The 20,878-nt window shown below is 40.8% G+C and overlaps 1 protein-coding gene across 5 annotated transcripts in view; it reads right to left on the bottom strand.

Moving 5' to 3' along the window:
* LOC140480385 (triple functional domain protein) overlaps positions 1 to 20,878 on the bottom strand; it is a 588,738-nt gene that overhangs the window by 265,006 nt on the left and 302,854 nt on the right. For all 5 annotated transcript variants that reach the window (XM_072575178.1, XM_072575177.1, XM_072575174.1 and 2 more), the window contains exons 16-17: positions 19,357 to 19,476; positions 2,352 to 2,543 (exon numbers count right to left, since the gene is read on the bottom strand). In XM_072575178.1, coding sequence (XP_072431279.1) covers positions 2,352 to 2,543; positions 19,357 to 19,476 — 312 coding nt within the window. The remainder of the gene's footprint in view (positions 1 to 2,351; positions 2,544 to 19,356; positions 19,477 to 20,878) is intronic.

Below are 20,878 nucleotides of genomic sequence, written 5' to 3'. Positions count from 1 at the left end.
ATCAACATCTACTGAAGGCACCTCAAGAACACCAAAAAGGGAAATCAAGAGTGACAGGCAGAAAACTAGCCACCAGGATACACCAGAATACATGAACATCAACTAGTCACAAAAAGACATGACCCACTCTCACTAGTAGCCTTAAATAGAGATGAGGAAGGACACCACTTCGGCTGGGACAACACATCCATCTGAGGACAAGCCAAATAGAGACATGCACAAGAATTGCTAGAAGCATGGTATTCCAACCGTAACTTTATCAATAAACACACTGACTTGGATCCCATTTACCACCCCCTAAAAAAAAACAGGAAATGACATACCATGGGAAATAGTGTTACCACAGGAATTGACATAATCAACCCAAGGAAACCTAAATACATAAATAGAAAGTGGGCCATTCCACCAGTGCTTCATCCGGAGGATCATTGATGACGTTACGTAGTATGGTGATAAAATGTCTGAGAATGAACCTTCTAGCTCAGCTAGCAAACCTACATCCAGAACTTCAACCTGAGTTACAAACCTTCTCAAAACTCACTAACTGTTCTCCTTATTTAAGGAAATGTGTCAATACACTGGAAGCAATGACCACTAGACTAATTTCTGAAGCTTTGGCAGGACTATGCATATGAACTTGTACATGTCAAGAACCTGAAGATTGGTGTAGAGGGTGTATCTCAAATATGGTAGCATTTCCATTTTTGATATACTGCAGTGGCTTCACTCTGCCTTAAGTCAGGTTGCAGTAAGGCTATAAGGTTTGCTAGACTAATAACTGGAAAGGATAAGCTCTCTGATGTAGAAAGGTTGGATATGCTGGGCTTGTATCTATTAGGGTTTAGAAAAAGAAAATGCAACATCATCGAAACATATAAAATCCTGAGGAGGCTTCACACTGCGGATATGGGCATGACGCTTCCTCTTGTAGGAGAACCTAAGACCAGTGGTCACTGTTTAAGATGTTGCCCATTTGAAACAAGAGATGAGGAATAAACGCTTTTTCTCAGATGGTTCAGTTTTCTGGAACTCTCTTCCTAAAAAAAGGAGTACAAGCAGGGTCTGGACATTTTTAAGGTATAGGTGGATTTAAGGTACAACTAAGTAAACCATAATCTTAATAAATGGTGGAATAGGATTGAAGGGCCAAATAGCTCACTCCCAATTCTGACTCATATTTGTATGTTTCTCTCCCCAACCACAGATGCTGACTGACCTGGGAAGTAGAAAAGCATTTTTCTGAAATTTTAGCAGTATTTTGTGATTTTATTTCAGGTTGATCAGCATCCAGCATTTTTCTCACACACACACACACACACACGTACGTTTGTAGGGTGAATTTGTACTTGCAGAGTTACATTGTACTTTGCTCAAAAACTGCATGACTTCATGTAAGACTCTGTTATCTCACTTTTTAGATTAGAATCAGTCTAAACATTATGGCACAGACAGAGAACACAGGGGCTAACACCTTCAACATATTGTCTAGCTAACACCAATTGTTACAGTTAACCTGAGAATGCTTTTTAAAAAAAATGAGAGATTCAACAGACAATCAAGGTATTTTTCAATGTAAAATTTCAGTTACGTCACACTGTAAGCTTTTGCTATAAATTCTGTGTCTTATAATTGTATCCTCCACAACCACCTGATGAAGGAGTGGCACTCCGAAAGCTGGTGCTTCCAATTAAACCTGTTGGACTACAGCCTGGTGTTGTGTGATTTTTAACTTTGTACACCCCAGTCCAACACGAGCATCTCCAAATCAGAAAAATTTTGAAGTTTGCAGCCATGTTGAGAGGTGAGAGGTGTGAGAGCAGGCGAAAGTTCTGAGAATGGGAAAAAGACCTGCAAGCCCATGGGTCTTGTAGCGAACATCCCTGCTACTTAAATTCTGAACTTTTAAAAAATATTGATTCTTCTCCATGAAATAAATGCAAAGCTTTAGGTGTTTATAAGAAACAATACCAAACTCTCCAACAACTTCATCTACTCTGTCATCACTTTACAAAGCAACATACCACAATAATGGAGTACATTGAATCACAATTCATGTTTTAATTGGTCATATTTGAACTTCAGGATAAATAAATCCAAGCTTTAAGATAATACCTCTTATCCCAATATTACAAAGAAGATTGGTGGTAATAGCTATATGAAACATTTTTATGAGTCACATAATTACACTATTGCATGGCAGCATCATTTAGCCTTTCTTTTTATATTCTCACCAACTGAAGCTGTTAGCTTTTGAAAAACATAATTAACAAAGGACTTGCTATTGTTATTATCTGTGCAATGTAGCCATATATTTGAATTAAAACAAAACAGTTCTTGGCTTTTAGATTTACCTGCTCCGATGTTTTATAAAATGCAACTGAGGCATTGACGAGTTTTAACCGATCTTCCATCTTTAGCATGAGCTGTTGCCAATTGGAAGCCACCTTCTCTGCACATTCCCGAATCATTTCCATATCATAATGATTAGCCTGTAGCATGCCTTCTGCTTTCTGCTGCACTTGAAGTGCACTTTGATGAGTTTTCTATTACAGAGAAAAGATACAAATAATTTAACATTTATGTATCAGTATAAAAAATGTTAATCAAATTCAGGCGGACTGACCACAAATTCATGTTATGCAGAGCTTTGAGATAGCTAAGCTACATAACCCTATATAATGCAATTTGCTTACAAATGCATTTTATGTCAGATAAAAAAAGACAATGCAGTGACATTGTAAATATTTGAGAAATGTCTTCATTTTTAATTTGTTCATATCTCAACAACAGCCTAACCTCCTGCAGTAAAAGACATTGGAAAATGTTGAGTTAGCTCTGAAAACACTCAGTAATCTATTTCTGGTTAGTGTGCTACACTCAGATGCATCTGCCATATTGTCAACGCAGTCAAATATGTTTTCCATATTTTGTGCTGCTATGTGAAATCCTGGAGCATTTCTATGGCTTTTGTAGCTTCAGTTATGAAAACAGATGGATAAGCAGGAGAGCATCCTTTAACCTCTTCAGGGTCATTTGGGTGATGAACTTCCTTTTGTCCAATTTTGTCAATTTTCTAATCCATTCTTTAAAAATGCTGGCGTTATCGAGGTAGCACTAGTAGCCTCAATTGTGTGGGTAGTATTTTGATATTCATAGAGTAAAGTGGGTTCTTGGATTTTCCTATCACATGCAGTAGTCTTCCTGTGCCACCATGTTGCTCCAAACCATAGCAGTGGTGTCTCCTTAGCTTCACTTTCCACTTCTACACTTTTCATGTATAAACATTAAAAACTTATCTAATAAAAGACAGTAAAGCAGGCCAGTTGGATACAGATTAGAAATGCCTTAGTCCCTACTCATTCAGGTCGAGATCATTGTGCAGCTGTCATTGTAGGTGTGTGCCCATGACTTCAACCTTCAATGTGAACTAGCTCCATTCCAACTGGTTGGCACAGCCATAAAACAATCATGCACAAACCTGATAATCTAAAGTTATTAATCCAGAACTTTGGTTTTTCACAGGGATATATCCATTTCCTACTCTGCTGGCAGGAACAGTCAACTTCCTCACAACAACGATTTCATTGTGGAACTGGACAATATAAATACTACAAGCAACAATTGCTCCTTAAATGTGCCTTACTGGTTACTTGCTTCTGGACTTCACTCCCTACACTGGGTATTGGCCTATTATTAGCAGCAGCCCCAAGCGACCCACGGTCTCACCATCAAACTCAACATGCCCGCTGAAAGCTAATCATGTCAACCTCTTCCAATCTGACTATTCACTGAACTAGATTCTGCTTTCACCACCTTTTAATTCCTAGAATGTGATTGTGAACAATGTCTTAATGGTGATTGTACTGACATCATGGTCTTAATGAAAAACTAGCTGAAGATTGATAACATCTTTCATCTTAACAAACCTAACCCATCAAATTATATCTACCTTGATTTGCCCATCAAGACTATCATTGTGGTGGTGTCACACCCATGCCTGAATCCTACTCAGGTCAATTCCTCCTCCACCAAGCAATGCACCTTGCTTCACTTCTCATTCTCTCCAGTCTCCCATAAATATGAAAAAAATGTTCTCATGACTATTTTCCTCCCTCAGGCTCTATCAAACGACTTCTCACTCTCTGCTTTCAACATCCAACTCAACTTAAGTTTGAGTTTGCTGCCATCACATCTTCTGAATGCCTACCTCTATATAAACCCCCCAACACATGTTCATGAACAGCCCCGCTCAGTGTCTTGCTACTCCCATCACATCAATAACAAAGATGATCAACTCTCAACTCTTTTTTTTAAAATCACCCTCTCCCTACATTTGCCTTCCATTCATTCTTCTACATTTCTCCAGAAGAAAACCTAGCCTTCAATACATTTAAAACTGCAATTTCAAAATCCCACTTCCTAAGTTTTGATCTCCCATTCACCTCAACTTTTAATAAGATCATGGCTGATATGATTGTAACCTCAAATCTACATTCCCACCTTTAATTTATGTGACTTTTCACTTCCTAGTTTATCCACCTTTGCCTTAAAGACGTTCTTTCCAACATTTTTCCAGAAAGCATGTTCCAAAGGTTCATGACCTTCTGTGAGGAAAAGAAAGCTTCACCTCTATTTTAAATGGGATGCATCTTATTTTTAAATGTGAATCTTTTTTCTTGATTCTCCAAAAGGAGGAAACATCCTTTCCATATCTATCTAGTGAAAAGCCTTCAGATCTTATGTATTTTAATGAAGTAAGGTAAAAACAATGACTGCAGATGCTGAAAACCAAATACTGGATTAGTGGTGCTGGAAGAGCACAGCAGTTCAGGCAGCATCCAACGAGCAGTGAAATCGACGTTTCGGGCAAAAGCCCTTCATCAGGAATAAAGGCAGTGAGCCTGAAGCGTGGAGAGATAAGCTAGAGGAGGGTGGGGGTGGGGAGAGAGTAGCATAGAGTACAATGGGTGAGTGGGGGAGGAGATGAAGGTGATAGGTCAAGGAGGAGAGGGTGGATTGGATAGGTGGAAAAGAAGATAGGCAGGTCGGACAAGTCCGGACAAGTCAAGGAGACAGTGCTGAGCTGGAAGTTTGAAATAGGATGAGGTGGGGGAAGGGGAAATGAGGAAGCTGTTGAAGTCCACATTGATGCCCTGGGGTTGAAGTATTCCGAGGCGGAAGATGAGGCGTTCTTCCTCCAGGCGTCTGGTGGTGAGGGAGCGGCGGTGAAGGAGTCAGTTCTTACACTTCTAAACTATCGTGGATAGAAACCAAGCCTTTCAACCTTTCTGTAAATGACAGGTCTTCATTTAACCTATCATATTGGTTTCATTTTGTTTTCAATCTAATCATAGTCAGACTGAAATGACTTTTCTGATTGTTTGCAAAGCAATCTAGCTTTGGAATCTAGGCTCATTGGAATGCTTTATTGAGAGGTGATGTGAATCTAGCTTTGGTTCCTTCCTATTTCTTATCTACATGCTGGACTTGGCATCCACACTCAAAGCAGCTTTAGCTTTCACACTATTAGTCCTATCTTATCATCACCTCCCTTGACTACTACCGCTAAACAATCAAACTGCTTATCTGACATTCAGGACCTAATGAGTGGCAGTTTCCTTCAAATATACTTGAGAAGTTTAAAGCCATTGTTTTAGATCTCTGCTTCCAATCCTTTCCTGGCAACTGTCTATTCACACTCTTGTGTCTTTTTAACCCTAGAATGAGCTTCTGCCTATATACTCACATCACTAAGACTATTGTCATGTCTGCATCATCACCTAACCTTGCCTTGTTTCAATTAATCTGCTATTGAAACCCCATTTCATGTTGTTGTTACATCTATACTTGACTATTTCAATGCACTTATGGCTGTTGTCTCACGGTCTATCCTCCGTAAATTTGAGGTCATCCAAATCTCTGCTGCTCTAATCTTAAATGGCATTAAGTCCTCTTCCTCATTCACTACAGTATGGTTTACATTGTCATAGCACCATTATGACACAGATAGAGGCTACATGGCTCATTGGAATGCTTTATTGAGAGGTGATGTGAAATTAATCTGTTCCTTTTCTATCCCACAGCCCTGCAGGCTTATTTCCCACATGTGCCCATTCAAGGATGATCTCCACTCTCATCACCACCATGGGAAATGAACTACAGGTCATTATTACTCAATGTATAGCAAAGCTCTTCCTTATGTCCTCCTGCATTTCTTTTCTTGCTCAAAATCATAGTCTTTGCACCATAATCATAGTCCCTAGTCTTTACACCATAGCTGTTTTTTTTTAAATTCTGCTAAGTCTCATCTTTGCATTCCACTGAGAAATAAACAGGGTTCAGCAGATCATATCTGTCCTAAAGCTTGCTGACCAGTACCAGATGCAATACTTTAGCTGTAGCCTAACAATAGCTTATAAAGGTTCAGAATACCTTTCCTATTTTGGAAATCAATACCTCTACTTACAAAATAAAAATTCTCATGCTTTGCTAATCACTCTCTCAGTGATGTTCATAAGGATAGCTTCCAGTCAAGAAACATATTGATTGTAAAATTCTCATTGATACTTTTAAATCCATCATTAACCTCACTGCTCTGTATCTCGAATCTCCCATCCAGCAGCCTCCGAGATATCTGCACTCATCCAATTCTGGCATCTCAAGCATCCCACCAATGGGTTTGCCATTGGTGACTTCCTTCTAAGAATCTACAATCTAGCAACTACATGCACTCAAATAAATTCGTTGTGCAAAAGTTTTGTACTTCTCTTTTGTTAGCGACATACGTATGCCTGAGTTAAAGCAGAATTCAATGCATGGGTTTCTCCAGTGCTAATAAGTATCCTCTTTTTGATCATTCTGACCTAGTATTATTAGGATATGGAATTTGAAACCGCAGTCATTGGTTCATAAACATAGGAGAATTTTAAGGGAATCTGGATAAACGTAAAGGAGAAAGAGAAGTAAGGATGCATTGAAAGAATGGCCTGAAGTACCGTCAGCAAATGATTATGTGACCATAATCACCAGTGCAGGCCAGTTTTGCTGAATTGCCTGCTGTATATTCCAAGTTAAGTGTGCAATTATTCAGATTACACAGTCAATAGATTTCTTTAGCTTTAAGTGCATAGCATCAGGAGTGAAATGATATGATGATAAAGATCTTCAGAAATATGAACAAATGCATTCCACAGAGGAATAAATAGGGATCGGCAGATCTCCATTGACCTGGTCAAAAGCAGCAACATTTGGACCTGGTATTAACCTCTTTGAGTTAGTTACAACAGTGAAAGCATATCTAAATTATTTGATAATTTCCTACTTGCAGCACTCATTTCACGGCACAGCCAGGCTTGAGTGCAATGCTTTGTCTCACATGGTGGTCTAAACATTACTAATCCCATAATCATGTACGGTGGCACAGTGGTTAGCACTGCTGCCTCACAGCGCCAGAGACCCGGGTTCAGTTCCCGCCTCAGGCGACTGACTGTGTGGAGTTTGCACGTTCTCCCCGTGTCTGCGTGGGTTTCCTCCGGGTGCTCCGGTTTCCTCCCACAGTCCAAAGATGTGCAGGTCAGGTGAATTGGTCATGCTAAATTGCCCATAGTGTTAGGTAAGGGGTAGATGTAGATGTAGGGGTATGGGTGGGTTACGCTTCGGCGGGGCGGTGTGGACTTGTTGGGCCGAAGGGCCTGTTTCCACACTGTAAGTAATCTAATCTAATTTCACAGTTAGGAGGGAAATGAAGAACCTGAACAGCTCCAATTAAAATCATGCATTCTCAGGTCAGCAGTTTAAAATGGCCAGTAAGATTTTTCAGCTTCTCTGTCCAGCTGCAGAATTGCATTTTACACAGGAGACCATAATGGACAAGAGCAAAATATAAATTAAATAACAAACTAGAAGACAGTACAATTTATCTTTACTTGGAAACTTTTCTGTTAATTAAATAAATCCAATAAAAAGTTAACACAACAGCCAAGTTAGTCACTTATTAAATGCCAAGGCCCACTATTTGGTCAAATGCATTTACTTATAATAGATAATCCACTGCACAACAGCTGCATAATGGGACTCAGACAAATTACTATGTAAATTGAACAATTCTTGCAATGCCAAATGTATTTTTACACCTAATTTTCTTCTCTGCAACTCACTAACAACATCACGCATTTATAGAATATCTCAGGTCCTTAAAGTTTCATGGAGATATTGGGGAAAATCATGCACCAAGAGGGCACAGCCTCAAAATTAGGGGGAGCAGATTTAAGACTGAATCGAGGAATAACTTCTTCATCCAGAGGGTCGTGAATCTGTGGAATTCCCTGCCCAGTGAAGTACTTGAGGCTTTCCTCATTGAATGTTTTTTGAACAGTAAAGGAATTAAGGGCTATGGTGAGAGGGTGGGTAAGTGGAGCTGAGGCCACGAAAAGATCAGCCATGATCTTATTGAATGATGGAGCAGGCTGGAAGGGCTAGATGGCCTACTGTTGGTCCTTATGTTCTTAAGGTCAAGAAATTGAAAGATGAAAGACAGAATGAAAGATGAAAGATCAAAGAGAGGGTCAGTGTGCAGAAACCCCAAAGAAGACGGGCGGCACGGTGGCACTGTGGTTAGCACTGCTGCCTCACAGCGCCAGAGATCCGGGTTCAATTCCCGCCTCAGGCGACTGACTGTGTGGAGTTTGCACGTTCTCCCCGTGTCTGCGTGGGTTTCCTCCGGGTGCTCCGGTTTCCTCCCACAGTCCAAAGATGTGCAGGTCAGGTGAGTTGGCCATGCTAAATTGCCCCTAGTGTTAGGTAAGGGGTAGATGTAGATGTAGGGGTATGGGTGGGTTACGCTTCGGCGGGGCGGTGTGGACTTGTTGGGCCGAAGGGCCTGTTTCCACACTGTAAGGAATCTAATCTAATCTAATCTAATCTAAAAAGACAGTCAAGATAAAGAGGTTTGGGTGAAATTTAAACACTGGGACGTAGGTCTCTGAAAGCATAGTCACTAAAAGTGAGGTGTAGGGAATAAAGGTCTCTAAGAAGCTGGACAAGAGAATTCAAGGGTTTGGGAAGTTACAGAGATACAAAGAGGGAACATCATTTGTAACAAGAACAAAAATTCAAATTTGAGATCTCGTAAATTGGACGCTAATTTCAGTGAATGATAAAATTCAATAGAGACAGCAAGGAAACTTTCCTGAGCAGCATTTTGGAAGAAGTCAGTTCAGTCATCACGAATGATCAATGCAGTGAGGATGAACCTAGTGTCAAAAAATGATAAGCCCCAAACACTACATTACTGTACTGTTTCCAGCCGCCCCTCCTCCTCAAACCAAAAATAGAGAAGAGATTGAAAGACACTTAGGAAGTTTGTTGCAGCATAGAGGGTATTTAATCTGTTTGTAAAGATTAATTGTAAGTTAAGTAATCAGTTTGTGCTGCTAACTGGTATAAGTGCAGGCTTTGGTGAATAATGGGTGTTAGTGAGTGAGGCAAGCGAGGTAAAAGTAAAGAGAAAGATTCTCTCTTCTTTCTCAGTGTAAAGGGGCAGTGTTGGCAGTTAGAGCAGTGGTGTGCCCCTCCTCCCAGATGTGGGAGATCAGGAAGCAGTCTATTGTCCCTGAGGACGATATCTGCAGGATAAGTGACCGGCTGCAGTTCCTCGTAGACCCTGTCGTTCAGTTGGAACGGCAGTAGAATCTACTGAAGAGCATACATGGGGCAGAGTGTGAGATAGACACTAGTTACAGGTAAGGGGTTCAGTCAGGTAGATCGGAGACTACTTGAGACTTCAGGATGGTATGTTACCCCCCTGGTGCCAAAGTCAAGGAAGTCTCTGAGTGGTTGCACAAAATTCTTTTGGGGAGGGGGAGGGGGAGGGTAAGCAGCTAGATGTCATTGCGCACATTATTACCAATGACATAGGCAGAAAGCAGGATGAGGTCCTGTAGATTGAGTACAGAGTGTTAGGAAAAAGGCTGAAAAGCAGGATTACTACCAGTGCCACGTGCTAGTGAGGAAAGGAATAGTAAGATAGGACAGATTAATGTGTGCTAAAGAGGTAGTGCAAGGGGCAGGGTTTCAGGATCTTGGATCATTGGGACCTCTTTGGGGGGGAGGGGTGACCTGTATGAGAGAGACGGGTTGCACCTAAACGGGAGGGGAGCGAGAATCCTCACAGGCAGGTTCGCTGGTGCTACTCAGGAGGGTTTAAACTAGAGTGGCTGGGGGCTGGGAACCAAGGCAGCAGGTCAGCAAATGGAGAGATTGAGGGGAAGGTACATGTTAGGACCAGTAAAACAGAAAGAAAGGACAAGGCAGAGACAGGTAAATGAACACAATAGGACTGGTGGGCTGAGCTGTGCTTGTTTCAGCGCAAGGAGTATTATACATAAGGCAGATGAACTTACAGCCTGGATCAGTATATAGGATTATGATGTTATGGCCATTACAGAAGCTTGGTTGAGAGGGGGACAGGATTGGTTGTTCAATGTTTCAGGGTTTTGTTGTTTTACATGAGATACAGAGGAAGGTAAAATAGGTGGAGGAGCTGCATTACAAATCAGGGAGAATGTTACATGTTCTCCTGCTCCTTGGATGCTGCCTGACCTGCTGCGCTTTTCCAGCAACACATTTTCATCTCTGGTCTCCAGCATCTGCAGTCCTCACTTTCTCCTTGTAACAGCTCCTCCCAATTAACACTTCCTAGCTCCTGCCTAATACTAATGTAATTTGCTCTCCTTCAGTTTAGTACCTTCCTGCAAAGTCCTGACTTATCCTTATTCATAGCTATTTCAATAGTTAAGGAGCTGTGATTTCCGTTTCCAAAATGCTTCCCCACTGAAGGGTCCGTCACCTGGCCAGGCTCATTTGCCAATACAAGGTCCAGTATGATGCCACCACCCCTCTAGTTGGACTATGCACATACTTCGGAATTCCTGATGAAGGTCTTATGCCCAAAACATTGATTCTCCTGCTCCTCGGATGCGGGTTGACCTGCTGTGCTTTTCCAGTGCCACACTGAACTCTGATCTCCAGCATATGCAGTCCTTTTTCAAGAAACCCATTGGGGATGTTAAAGTCACCCACCGTGACACCTGTTTTTATTGCATCTTTCCATAATCTACTTATTTACTCATTAATGTCTTGGTGCCTGTTATATAATCCTATTAGAGAGATTGCACCCATTTTGTTTTTGAGCTCTACCCATATTGTCACAGTGGATGAGCCCTCCAGTATGTACTCTCTGAGTGCAGATGTAATATTCTCCCTGATTTGTAATGCAGCTCCTCCACCTATTTTACCTTCCTCTGTATCTCATGTAAAACAACAAAACCCTGAAACATTGAACTGCCAATCCTGTCCCTCTCTCAACCAAGCTTCTGTAATGGCCATAACATCATAATCCTATATACTGATCCAGGCTGTAAGTTCATCTGCCTTATGTATAATACTCCTTGCGCTGAAACAAGCACAGCTTAGCCCACCAGTCCTATTGTGTTCATTTACCTGTCTCTGCCTTGTCCTTTCTTTCTGTTTTACTGGTCCTAACATGTACCGTCCCCTCAATCTCTCCACTTGCTGACCTGCTGCCTTGGTTCCCAGCCCCCAGCCACTCTAGTTTAAACCCTCCTGAGTAGCACCAGTGAACCTGCCTGTGAGGATTCTAGCTCCCCTCCCGTTTAGGTGCAACCTGTCTCTCTCATACAGGTCACCCCACCCCCCCCAAAGAGGTCCTAATGATCCAAGATCCTGAAACCCTGCCCCCTGCACTACCTCTTTAGCACACATTAATCTGTCCTATCTGCATGATTCCTGAAGAAGGGCTCATGCCCGAAACGTCGATTCTCCTGCTCCTTGGATGCTGCCTGACCTGCTGTGCTTTTCCAGCAGAAGCTATTACAAGTCCACATTTGACACATGGGAATTTTTTTACTTGGTAAGAGTTTCGGGTCGGCATGTTCCAGTAAGAAGGAATAACAAGAATGGCAAGGAAAGATACCCTTGGATGACGAGGGAGGTTGTGAATTTAGTCAAAAGGAATAAAGATGCATATGTAAGGTTTAGGAAGCTAAAATTGGATGGGCCAGTACGAGGCGGACCATGACAGAGCGGCACAATGTGGCCAGCAACTGCCCCTGACTAACTCTGCAGCAGAACATGGCTGACAGTAGATAGAGAACCTTAGGAAAATATTTTCTTAATGTAGTCTCAGCAAGTCCATCGATAGCAAGACTGTTTAATCAAGGATACTGGCTAGGATGGAATATACAGCTGCAATTTCTTACACAGATTAGAACATTTTATTCTAAGTAATTGTTTCTCTTAATTATTTAATCAACCTGTTACAATATTAAGAGTAGATTTTAGTTAAGATTCTTCAGATAATCATAGATATAGATTCTATAGTAGCTATAGATCCACATATATGCAAAAAAATCACCAAAAGAAAACATTCAGGCAACACAATTCGCTGACCTTATCCTTAACGTCTGTGAAAACATCATGACCGGGGCTGGACCATCAGCCTGTCCATCTCTTTAAGGTGCTGTACCAGAGAGTCAATCACAGAGGAATAACCTGGCGCTGCTGACCAATAGTATCAAAGGGGAGGCATGTGCGTTCTCAGTTTTAACTGTAAACAGTCTGAGGTTTTTGTGTGTCTTACTGAAAAGAAATCTGAAGCTGTAAGAAAGTTGCACCAAAATGAAATGGTACTTGACTCTACACTGGACTCGGACTCTCATTGGAAAATATGAGACCTAACAGCCAGTGAGGAACATAAAGAAAGCAAGAAAGAACTCGAGCAGGGAATGGAGAGTGCAAGAAAGGGCCATGAATTGACCTTAGCAAGTGGGGTTAAAGAGAATCCCAAGACATTCCATAAATAAATCAAAAACAAGAGGATAACTAGGGAGAAGGTAGGACCACTCATAGATAAAGGAGGGAATGTTTGCTGGAAGGTACAGGATGTGGGTGAGATCCTAAATCAGTACTTTGTGTCAGTATTTACCCAGGAAAGGATATGGAGGATAGTGAGATTTGTTTGGAGCATGCTAGGGCATTTTGAGATCAAGAAAGAAGTGGCATTGGGTCAGTTTAAGAGAATTAAGTGGTTAAGTCCCCAGGGTCTAATGGTATCTACATCAGGTTATTGAGAGAGGCAAGACAGGAGATTGCTGGGGCCTTCACCAAGATCTTTGTATCCTCGCTAGCTACTGGAGAGGTCCTGCAGGACTGGCAATAAACTAAGAGGTAAAAACAATGACTGCAGATGCTGGAAACCAGATTCTGGATTAGTGGTGCTGGAAGAGCACAGCAGCTCAGGCAGCATCCAAGAAGCTTCGATATCGACGTTTCAGGCAAAAGCCCTTCATCAGGAATCCTCTGGCAATAAACTAATGCTGTTCCTCTGTTCAAGAAGGGAAATAGGGATAACCCAGAAATTTACATACGAGTGAGTCTCACATCAGTGGCTGGGAAGCTATTGGAGAGAATTCTTAGGGATAGGATTTATATGCATTTTGGAAAAGCACAGCCTAATCCATCAGCATGGCTTTGTGCAGGGCAAGTCACGTCTACTAACTTGAGCAGAGCAGAGAGACTGTGCGGAAGTGCAGATTAAAGTGGCAAGAGTATGGGAGTCCAGGCAGAAGGAAGCAATCCAAACATCAGAGCAAATGTTAGAAAAGAAAAAAATAAAATTGGGCGATAGAATCATATGCGAAAGACAGGGACTTTGCTAGATTCTAAAGGGACAATGAGTGTAAGGGCACTTTATCTGAATGCCCGTAGTATTCTAAACAAAGTCAATGAACTTGTTGCACAAATCAGTACAAAGGTATGATTTAGTTGCCATCACAGAAAAGTGGTTGCAGGGTGGTGGTGACTGGGAATTAAATATCCAAGGCTATCATGTAATTAGGAAGGATAGGCAGGAAAGTAAGGGAGGTGGGGTTGCACTCTTAATTAAGGATGAGATTAGGGGAGACAGGGAGAGACTATATTGGATCTAAGGACTGAAATGTTGAATCCATTTGGGTACAGATCAGGAATAGTAAGGGGAATAAGGCACTGATGGTCTATAGGCCACCTGTTATGAAGTTGAAAGCGTGTACTGTACATTTAAGAGAGTGAATAATGTTCTGAACTGAGAGATTACAAGCACCTATGTTTATGGCCAGATGACAGTCTCAGAGTGTACTGGAAAATTGAAAATATGTAACATTTGGCTGTGTAATGGATACCTGAGTTTTGACAACAATTCAAATTTAACCAGTTTAAATTATGCCCCAGGATACTAAAAGCCAATCAAATTTGAATTTATTGGTTCGATGTTGGCAAAATAGTGAGACATACTGTTGTTCAGGATATAAAAATGCAGACATTTTGAAAATTGGAGAGACAGCAACTGCCATCGAGAGAGACCCAAGAAATGAGGAAACACTCTCTATCAAAGATACCTTTTCATATGATATATACTTTCAGTAAAAAGAAAGATGACCACCCAGGGAATTCAGCAGCCGCAACAGTGAAGTCACAGGAAAGGTCAGCTGCTGTGTGGTTTTCAAATTAAGTTGATACAATTTTAGTAAGTGTCTTATTGGAACAGCATATTGTTATAGCATTGGAGGCTGGTATTAAGCAGTTAAGAGAACGGGAGCTGTTTCATGTTCACTTTTAGAGTTATAAAAATTGATATTATTTTCTTTAAATAGTGGAATTTGGGAGTTCTCTGTCACTCACATTTTAACAGATTACGAGGCAAGGTGAGCTGCTCTGGGTGTTTGGTTTAATTAACAGAAGGGTTCACCATCGTACTGTAACACCACACAATACTAATGCTACAGTGGCACAGGTGATCAATCAAGAAATATCTGACACATGTAAGAATGGAATGGCAATAGTCATGGGGGACGTTAACATGTACATTGATTGGCTTAATCAACTCTAGAAGAGGTGTTCATAGAACTCATCCATGATAACTGTGATGATGCTTCTCATTTACCAAGGTTAGGTTGCCCTTGGCTTTATTTTTCCAGTGAGGTCGTAAAAGCAGTGACTCCAAAAAGTCTGGCTTGGATGGGTTTTAGGGTCAGTTTGATTATAGCTAACATACTGGGAGTGGTCAGTTCTCCCAGCTTAGTTCATCTCTAGTCTAGCAATTCTCTGAAGCAGTCTGGCAGTTGTGAAGGTGTGTTCACTTCAGTAATCTTGTACAGAGGAACCTCCATTATCTGGCATTCGACTAACTGAATTTCGGATTATCCAAACAAGATCGCAAGGTCCTGATGCTCAGCTAACTATGTTATCCGGCATTCCATTATCCGAACGAAATACTCCCCGCCCGTGTCCTTCAGATAATCGAGGTTCCTCTGCCAATAAATTCTGTTTGGTTTAAAACTAAGTGGTTTGACCAGCTGCACCCCTCCTGGAATATCGGCGTTGCACCTGCTTAAGACAAACTAGCAAAGTTAGGGTCTGGGTTACTTTCTTGAACTGTTTTGAGGGGGTCTGCCTGGTCCATAAAATAACTTCTTGAACAGCATGTCACCAAACCTACAAGGGAGCATGCAATCTTAGATCTGGTCCTATGTAACAAGACAGGTAAAATTAATGATCTTGTAGTTAAAGATCTTCTTGGAAAGAGTGATCATAATATGATCAAATTTTGGACACTAATGGAGGGTGAAATAATATCATCTAAAACCAGGATGTTATGCTTAAATAAGGGAGACACTAATGGGATGAAGGAGGAGTTGGCTAAATTAGACTGGGAACATAGGTTATATGGTGGAACAGTTGAGGAACAGTAAAAAGAGACTTTTCAGTGCTTAAGGAAAGTATATTCTGGTGAAAAACAAGGATAGCTAGGGTAGGAAGAGCCAGCCTTGGATAACCAAGGAAATAAAGGAAGGCATCCAATTAAAAGTTGAGGTTTACAAAGTAGCCAAGATTAGTGGGTAACAGGAAAATTGGGAAAACTTTAAAAAGCAACAAAAAGCCATGAAGCAAACAATAAAGAAATGAAAGATAGATTATGAATGCAAACTAGCACAGAATATAGAAACAGGTAGGAAAAGTTTTTATAAATACATAAAATAGAAAAGGGTAACTAAAGTAGACATAGCAGAATAAAAAAGGGAATTAATATTGGGTAATGCTGAAACAACCGAGGCCTTGAATAATTATTTTGTGTCAGTCTTCACAGTGGAAGGTGTGTCTAACATGCCAAAGAATGATGTTAAGGATATGATGAGAGGTGAGGACCTCAATTCAATTGTTATCACTAAAGGGGTAGTGTTGAGCAAACTTGAAGGTCAAAAGTTAGGTAAGTCCCCTGGTCCTGATGGAATGTATCCCAGGGTGCTGAAAGAAATGGCGGAAGTTGTAGTTGATGAGATAGTGGTAATTTACCAAAATTCACTGGACTCCGGGCAGTTCCCGGCCGACTGAAAGACAGCAAATGTCACACTGCTGTGTAAGAAAGGGCGTAGGTCAAAGGCAGATAACTATAGGCCAGTTAGCTAAACATCTGTGGTCGGGAAAATGCTGGAGGGTATCATTAAAGAAGAATGAGTGAGACATCTTGATAGAAAGGGTTCCATCAGGCAGACACAGCATGGATTCAGGAAGGGAAGGTCATGCTTGACAAATTTACTGGAATTCTTTGAGAATGTAGCAAGCACAGTGGATGGAGGGGAACAGTTGGATGTTGTATACTTGAATTTCCAGAAGGTGTTCAACAAGGTATCGCATAAAACACTCGCCAATAAGATAAGAATACATAGAGATGCAGGGAATGTACTAGCATGGATAGAGGACTCGGTAACCAACAGAAAGCAGAGAGTTGGGACAAATGAATGTTTCTTTGGTTGAAGATCAGTGGTGAGTGGGGTGTCACAGGGATTGACATTGGGGCTGCAACTGTTCATGGTACATATAAAAATGATTTTGAAGAGTTGACTGAGTGTAACGTATCCAAGTTTGTCGATGACTCTAAATTGAGTGAAATGGCAAACTATTGAATTCTTTGAGGATGTGACAAAATACATTGATGAAGGTAGTACAGTTTATTTTAGATTTTAGCAAGGATTTTGATAAGGTTCCCCATGGTAAGCTCATTCAGAAAGGAAGGAGGTATAGGATAAAGAGAAATCTGGTTGTTTGGATACAGAATTGGCTGGCCAACAGAAGACAGAGGGTGGTCGTAGATGGAAAGTATTCAGCCTGGAGCTCAGTGACTAGTGGTATTCTGCAGGGATTTATTCTGACCTCTCCTCTTTGTAGTTTTTATACGATTTGGATGAAGAAATGCAAGGGTGGGTTACGAAGTTTGGCGATGACACAAAGATTGGTGGAGCGGTGGACAGTGTGGAGACCTGATGTAGGTTGTAAAGGGACATTAGCAGAATGCAGAGCTGGGCTGATAAGAGGCCAATGGAGTTCAACCTGGAAAAGTGTGAAGTGAATCACTTTGGAAGGTCGAATTTGAATGCAGATTACAGGGTTAAAGGCAGGATTCTTGGCAGTGTGGAGGAACACAAGGATCTTAGGGTCTATGTTCACAGATCCTTCAAGGTTGCCACCCAAGTTGATAGGGTTGTTAAAAAGGCGAATGGTGGGATTAACAGGGGGATTGTATTTAAGAGCCGCGAGGTTATGCTGCAGCTCTATAGAGCCTTGGTTAGACCACACTTGGAATATTGTGTTCAGTTCTGGTCGCCCCATTATAGGAAGGATATGGAAGCTTTATGAGGGTGCAGAGGAGATTTACCAGGATGCTGCCTGGACTGGAAGACGTGTCTTATGAGGAAAGGTTGAGGGAGCTAAGGCTTTTCTCATTGGAGCAAAGAAGGATGAGACGTGACTTGATAGAGGTGCACAAGACAATGAGAGGCATAGATAGAGTGAATTGTCAGAGACTTTTTTCCAGGGCAGAAATGGCTATCACAAATTGGCATAATTTTAAGGTGATTGGAGGAAGATTTGGGGGCGATGTCAGAGGTTTGTTCTTTACGTAGAGAGTGGAACGCAGTGCCAGCAGTGATAATAGTGTCAGATACATTACGGACATTTGAATGACTCTTGGATAGGCATATGGATGGGAGTAAAATGAATGGTGTGTAGGTTAGTTTGATCTTAGAGTAGGATAAAAGGTCTGTGAAGGGCCTGTGCTGTGCTGAGCTCTTCTATGTTCGAATGAAAGGGGATCTTATAGAAAGATATAAAATTATGAAAGATAGAGGTGGCAAATTGTTCCCACTGGTGGATGAGACTAGGACTAGGGGATATAGCCCCAAGATTAGGGCTATAAGGAAAGGCTAGAAAAACTTGGGTTGTTTTCTCTGGAGTGGTGGAGACTTGATAGAAGTCTTCAAAAATTATGAAATGCATAGATAGGGTTGATGGTCAGAATCTTTTTTTTCCCCAGAGCTGTAATATCTAATACTAGGACAAATGCACATAAGGTGAGCATTCAAAGGAGATGCAAGTCGCAAATTTTTTACACATTGGCAGGAGTCTGGAACACGCTGCCAGGGATGGTTATGGAGGCAGGTATATAAGGGACCTTTACATAAGCACGTGAATATGCAAGGAATGGAAGAATATGGACCTAAGGCAGGCAGAAGGGATCAGTTTAATATGGTGTCATGTTTGGCAGAACGTTGTGGGCTGAGGGCCTGTTCCTGTGCTGTACAGTTCTATGTTCTATAAAGGAGGGCTAACTGATGAACAAGTTAAGATACACAAAGGTTTGGATAAGATACAGTATGTGGATGGAGGCAGATTCAAAACTGATGGAGAGTGCATTAGAGCTGTCAAGGCTAGAGATAAAAAAGGCGCAGTTTGTGGTCTGAATGGCTAAACTACAGGTTGGGTTCATGGTTAACTATATTTGTCATGGGGCTGATAATAAGAGTCTTGTTTACCTGGTGGAGTGGAATTGATGTAGGTGGACCTTTTAGTGACATTCTTCTCTACCATCCTAATACAAAACACTTTTTTTCTCCATTATAATCCGAGATAACTGGTACAAAATGTCTCTAGTCCAAGAGAACAGAAGATTCTAAGATTCAAACCCATGCTTTCTGCATGAGATTCATGTCATTGGCACTTTCAGATGAAGACGACTAAATCTAAGAGGTCACGTTTAAGAATTTAACTATTCTCCTTTAGTTTGACTGAACTATCACTTTGAGAAATAGATTATCTTCAACCATATTTGAAAAATGCCTGAAGATATTTTGAGTTTAGACCACAAAAGTATCAGAGTCGGACAAGGAAAGACTCTAAAAATTGCTCTAAAATACATATAAGCCCCTCAGTGCAGAAACTGGACATTATTGTTAGAAACTGTTTTACCTCAATAGCATGTTGGAATTGTTCATGCTCACGCTGTAGCTGTTCAGCTTCCTGAAGTGAGCTGGCAGTGATGAGACCTGCGTTTAGCATAGATTCTCCATTCCGAATCCAACCCAGCACCTGCAATAATGATAATTAAGTTAGCAGTGTACAATGAAGTTTCTGTTGTCATGAGGAACCTGAAGTAGGAGCAGCAAGTGGAGAAGCAAAGAGGCTGAGGGAGGAAGTTCCATAGTATACCGCTTAGACTAGTGACACTAATGGTGGAGAAAACTGAGAGACAATACCAAAAGAGTCAGCAACTCACTGTTAATACAACTAACACCAAGATGCATTTCTTTAGGATAATGTAGATAAGTATCAACTAAATTATAAACTTCATAATATATGAAAATGGCTACAATTACCCCTAATCTTTTACTTTTATTATCAGTATGAAGATGGCTACAAGATGCACTTTCACAACAACAGAACAGGTACATTTCTTTTGTAACTGCAGATGGCAAACAGAAGTGAAAGCAAAAGCTTAAGAGTACATGTGTGGAGTTTTCTATATAAAAATTCTTTAGCATCTCAAATCAGCTACTTCCTGTTCCATTCAAGATAATGAATCCAATTTTATTATGAAGTCCATAATAGGCAAAGCACTGATTAGTGAATTGGTAAACAGTAATCATATACTCAACATGAGTCATTGCAGGTCTAATTGTGATTTGTCACAAACCCTAGTTGCTGTTAATCAATGTGAGTCACAGGAAGAGAGTGGACAAGAAGAGGGATGTTCTCACTGAAGCTAAACTTGTTGATGGTAAAGAATCAAAGAAATCAAAGTTCATTAACCTGAAACTTTCATTTTGTTTCTCCTTTGACAGATGCTGCCCAATCTGCTTAAATTTCCAGCATCTTCAGGGTTTAATTCCAGCATCAGCAGTATTTTGCTTTTGTAAAAGCAGAAATTATGCAAATTTTCCAAAATTAAACAATCACCACCATTATCATTTCCACAAAGTCGATCTTACAATGCAGAAGGTAGCCACAAAACCATCTGAATGTCATCGGTAAATGGTGATAGTTCATTTTTCCTACCATAACACTCAGAGGTTGGAAATGGCAACATGTTACACCATTTAAACCATCATCTTAACTATAATGATTGAGTTAAGATTAATTCCACTTGGAGAAAATGGGAGCCTTCTTGTCTGTATTAATTGCAATCAGCACGTACAGTATTCTACTCACATATATGTGCTAATCTTATTAACTCATCTCTAAAATCATACTTGCATCAGATCAGTACAACAGTTCTGCGAAAATGAACTATTTGAGAGACATTCCTGATGAACAGCTTATGCTCGAAACGTCAACTCTCCTGCTTTTTGACTCTGATCTCTAGCATCTGCAGTCCTTACTTTCTCCTATTTGAGAGCATCAGCAAAGTCTATTTGAATATCTCTTGCTCATGCAAGTAGAATACAATAGCAAATATTTCAGAATCTTTGGACTGGCCAAGAAAAGCTATTTT

This window comes from Chiloscyllium punctatum, chromosome 8, assembly GCF_047496795.1.
Source record: "Chiloscyllium punctatum isolate Juve2018m chromosome 8, sChiPun1.3, whole genome shotgun sequence".
In the NCBI taxonomy this organism is placed as follows: domain Eukaryota; kingdom Metazoa; phylum Chordata; class Chondrichthyes; order Orectolobiformes; family Hemiscylliidae; genus Chiloscyllium; species Chiloscyllium punctatum.
The sequence above is the reverse complement of the archived record's forward strand: the minus strand, read 5'-3'. Positions and strand labels throughout refer to the sequence as shown.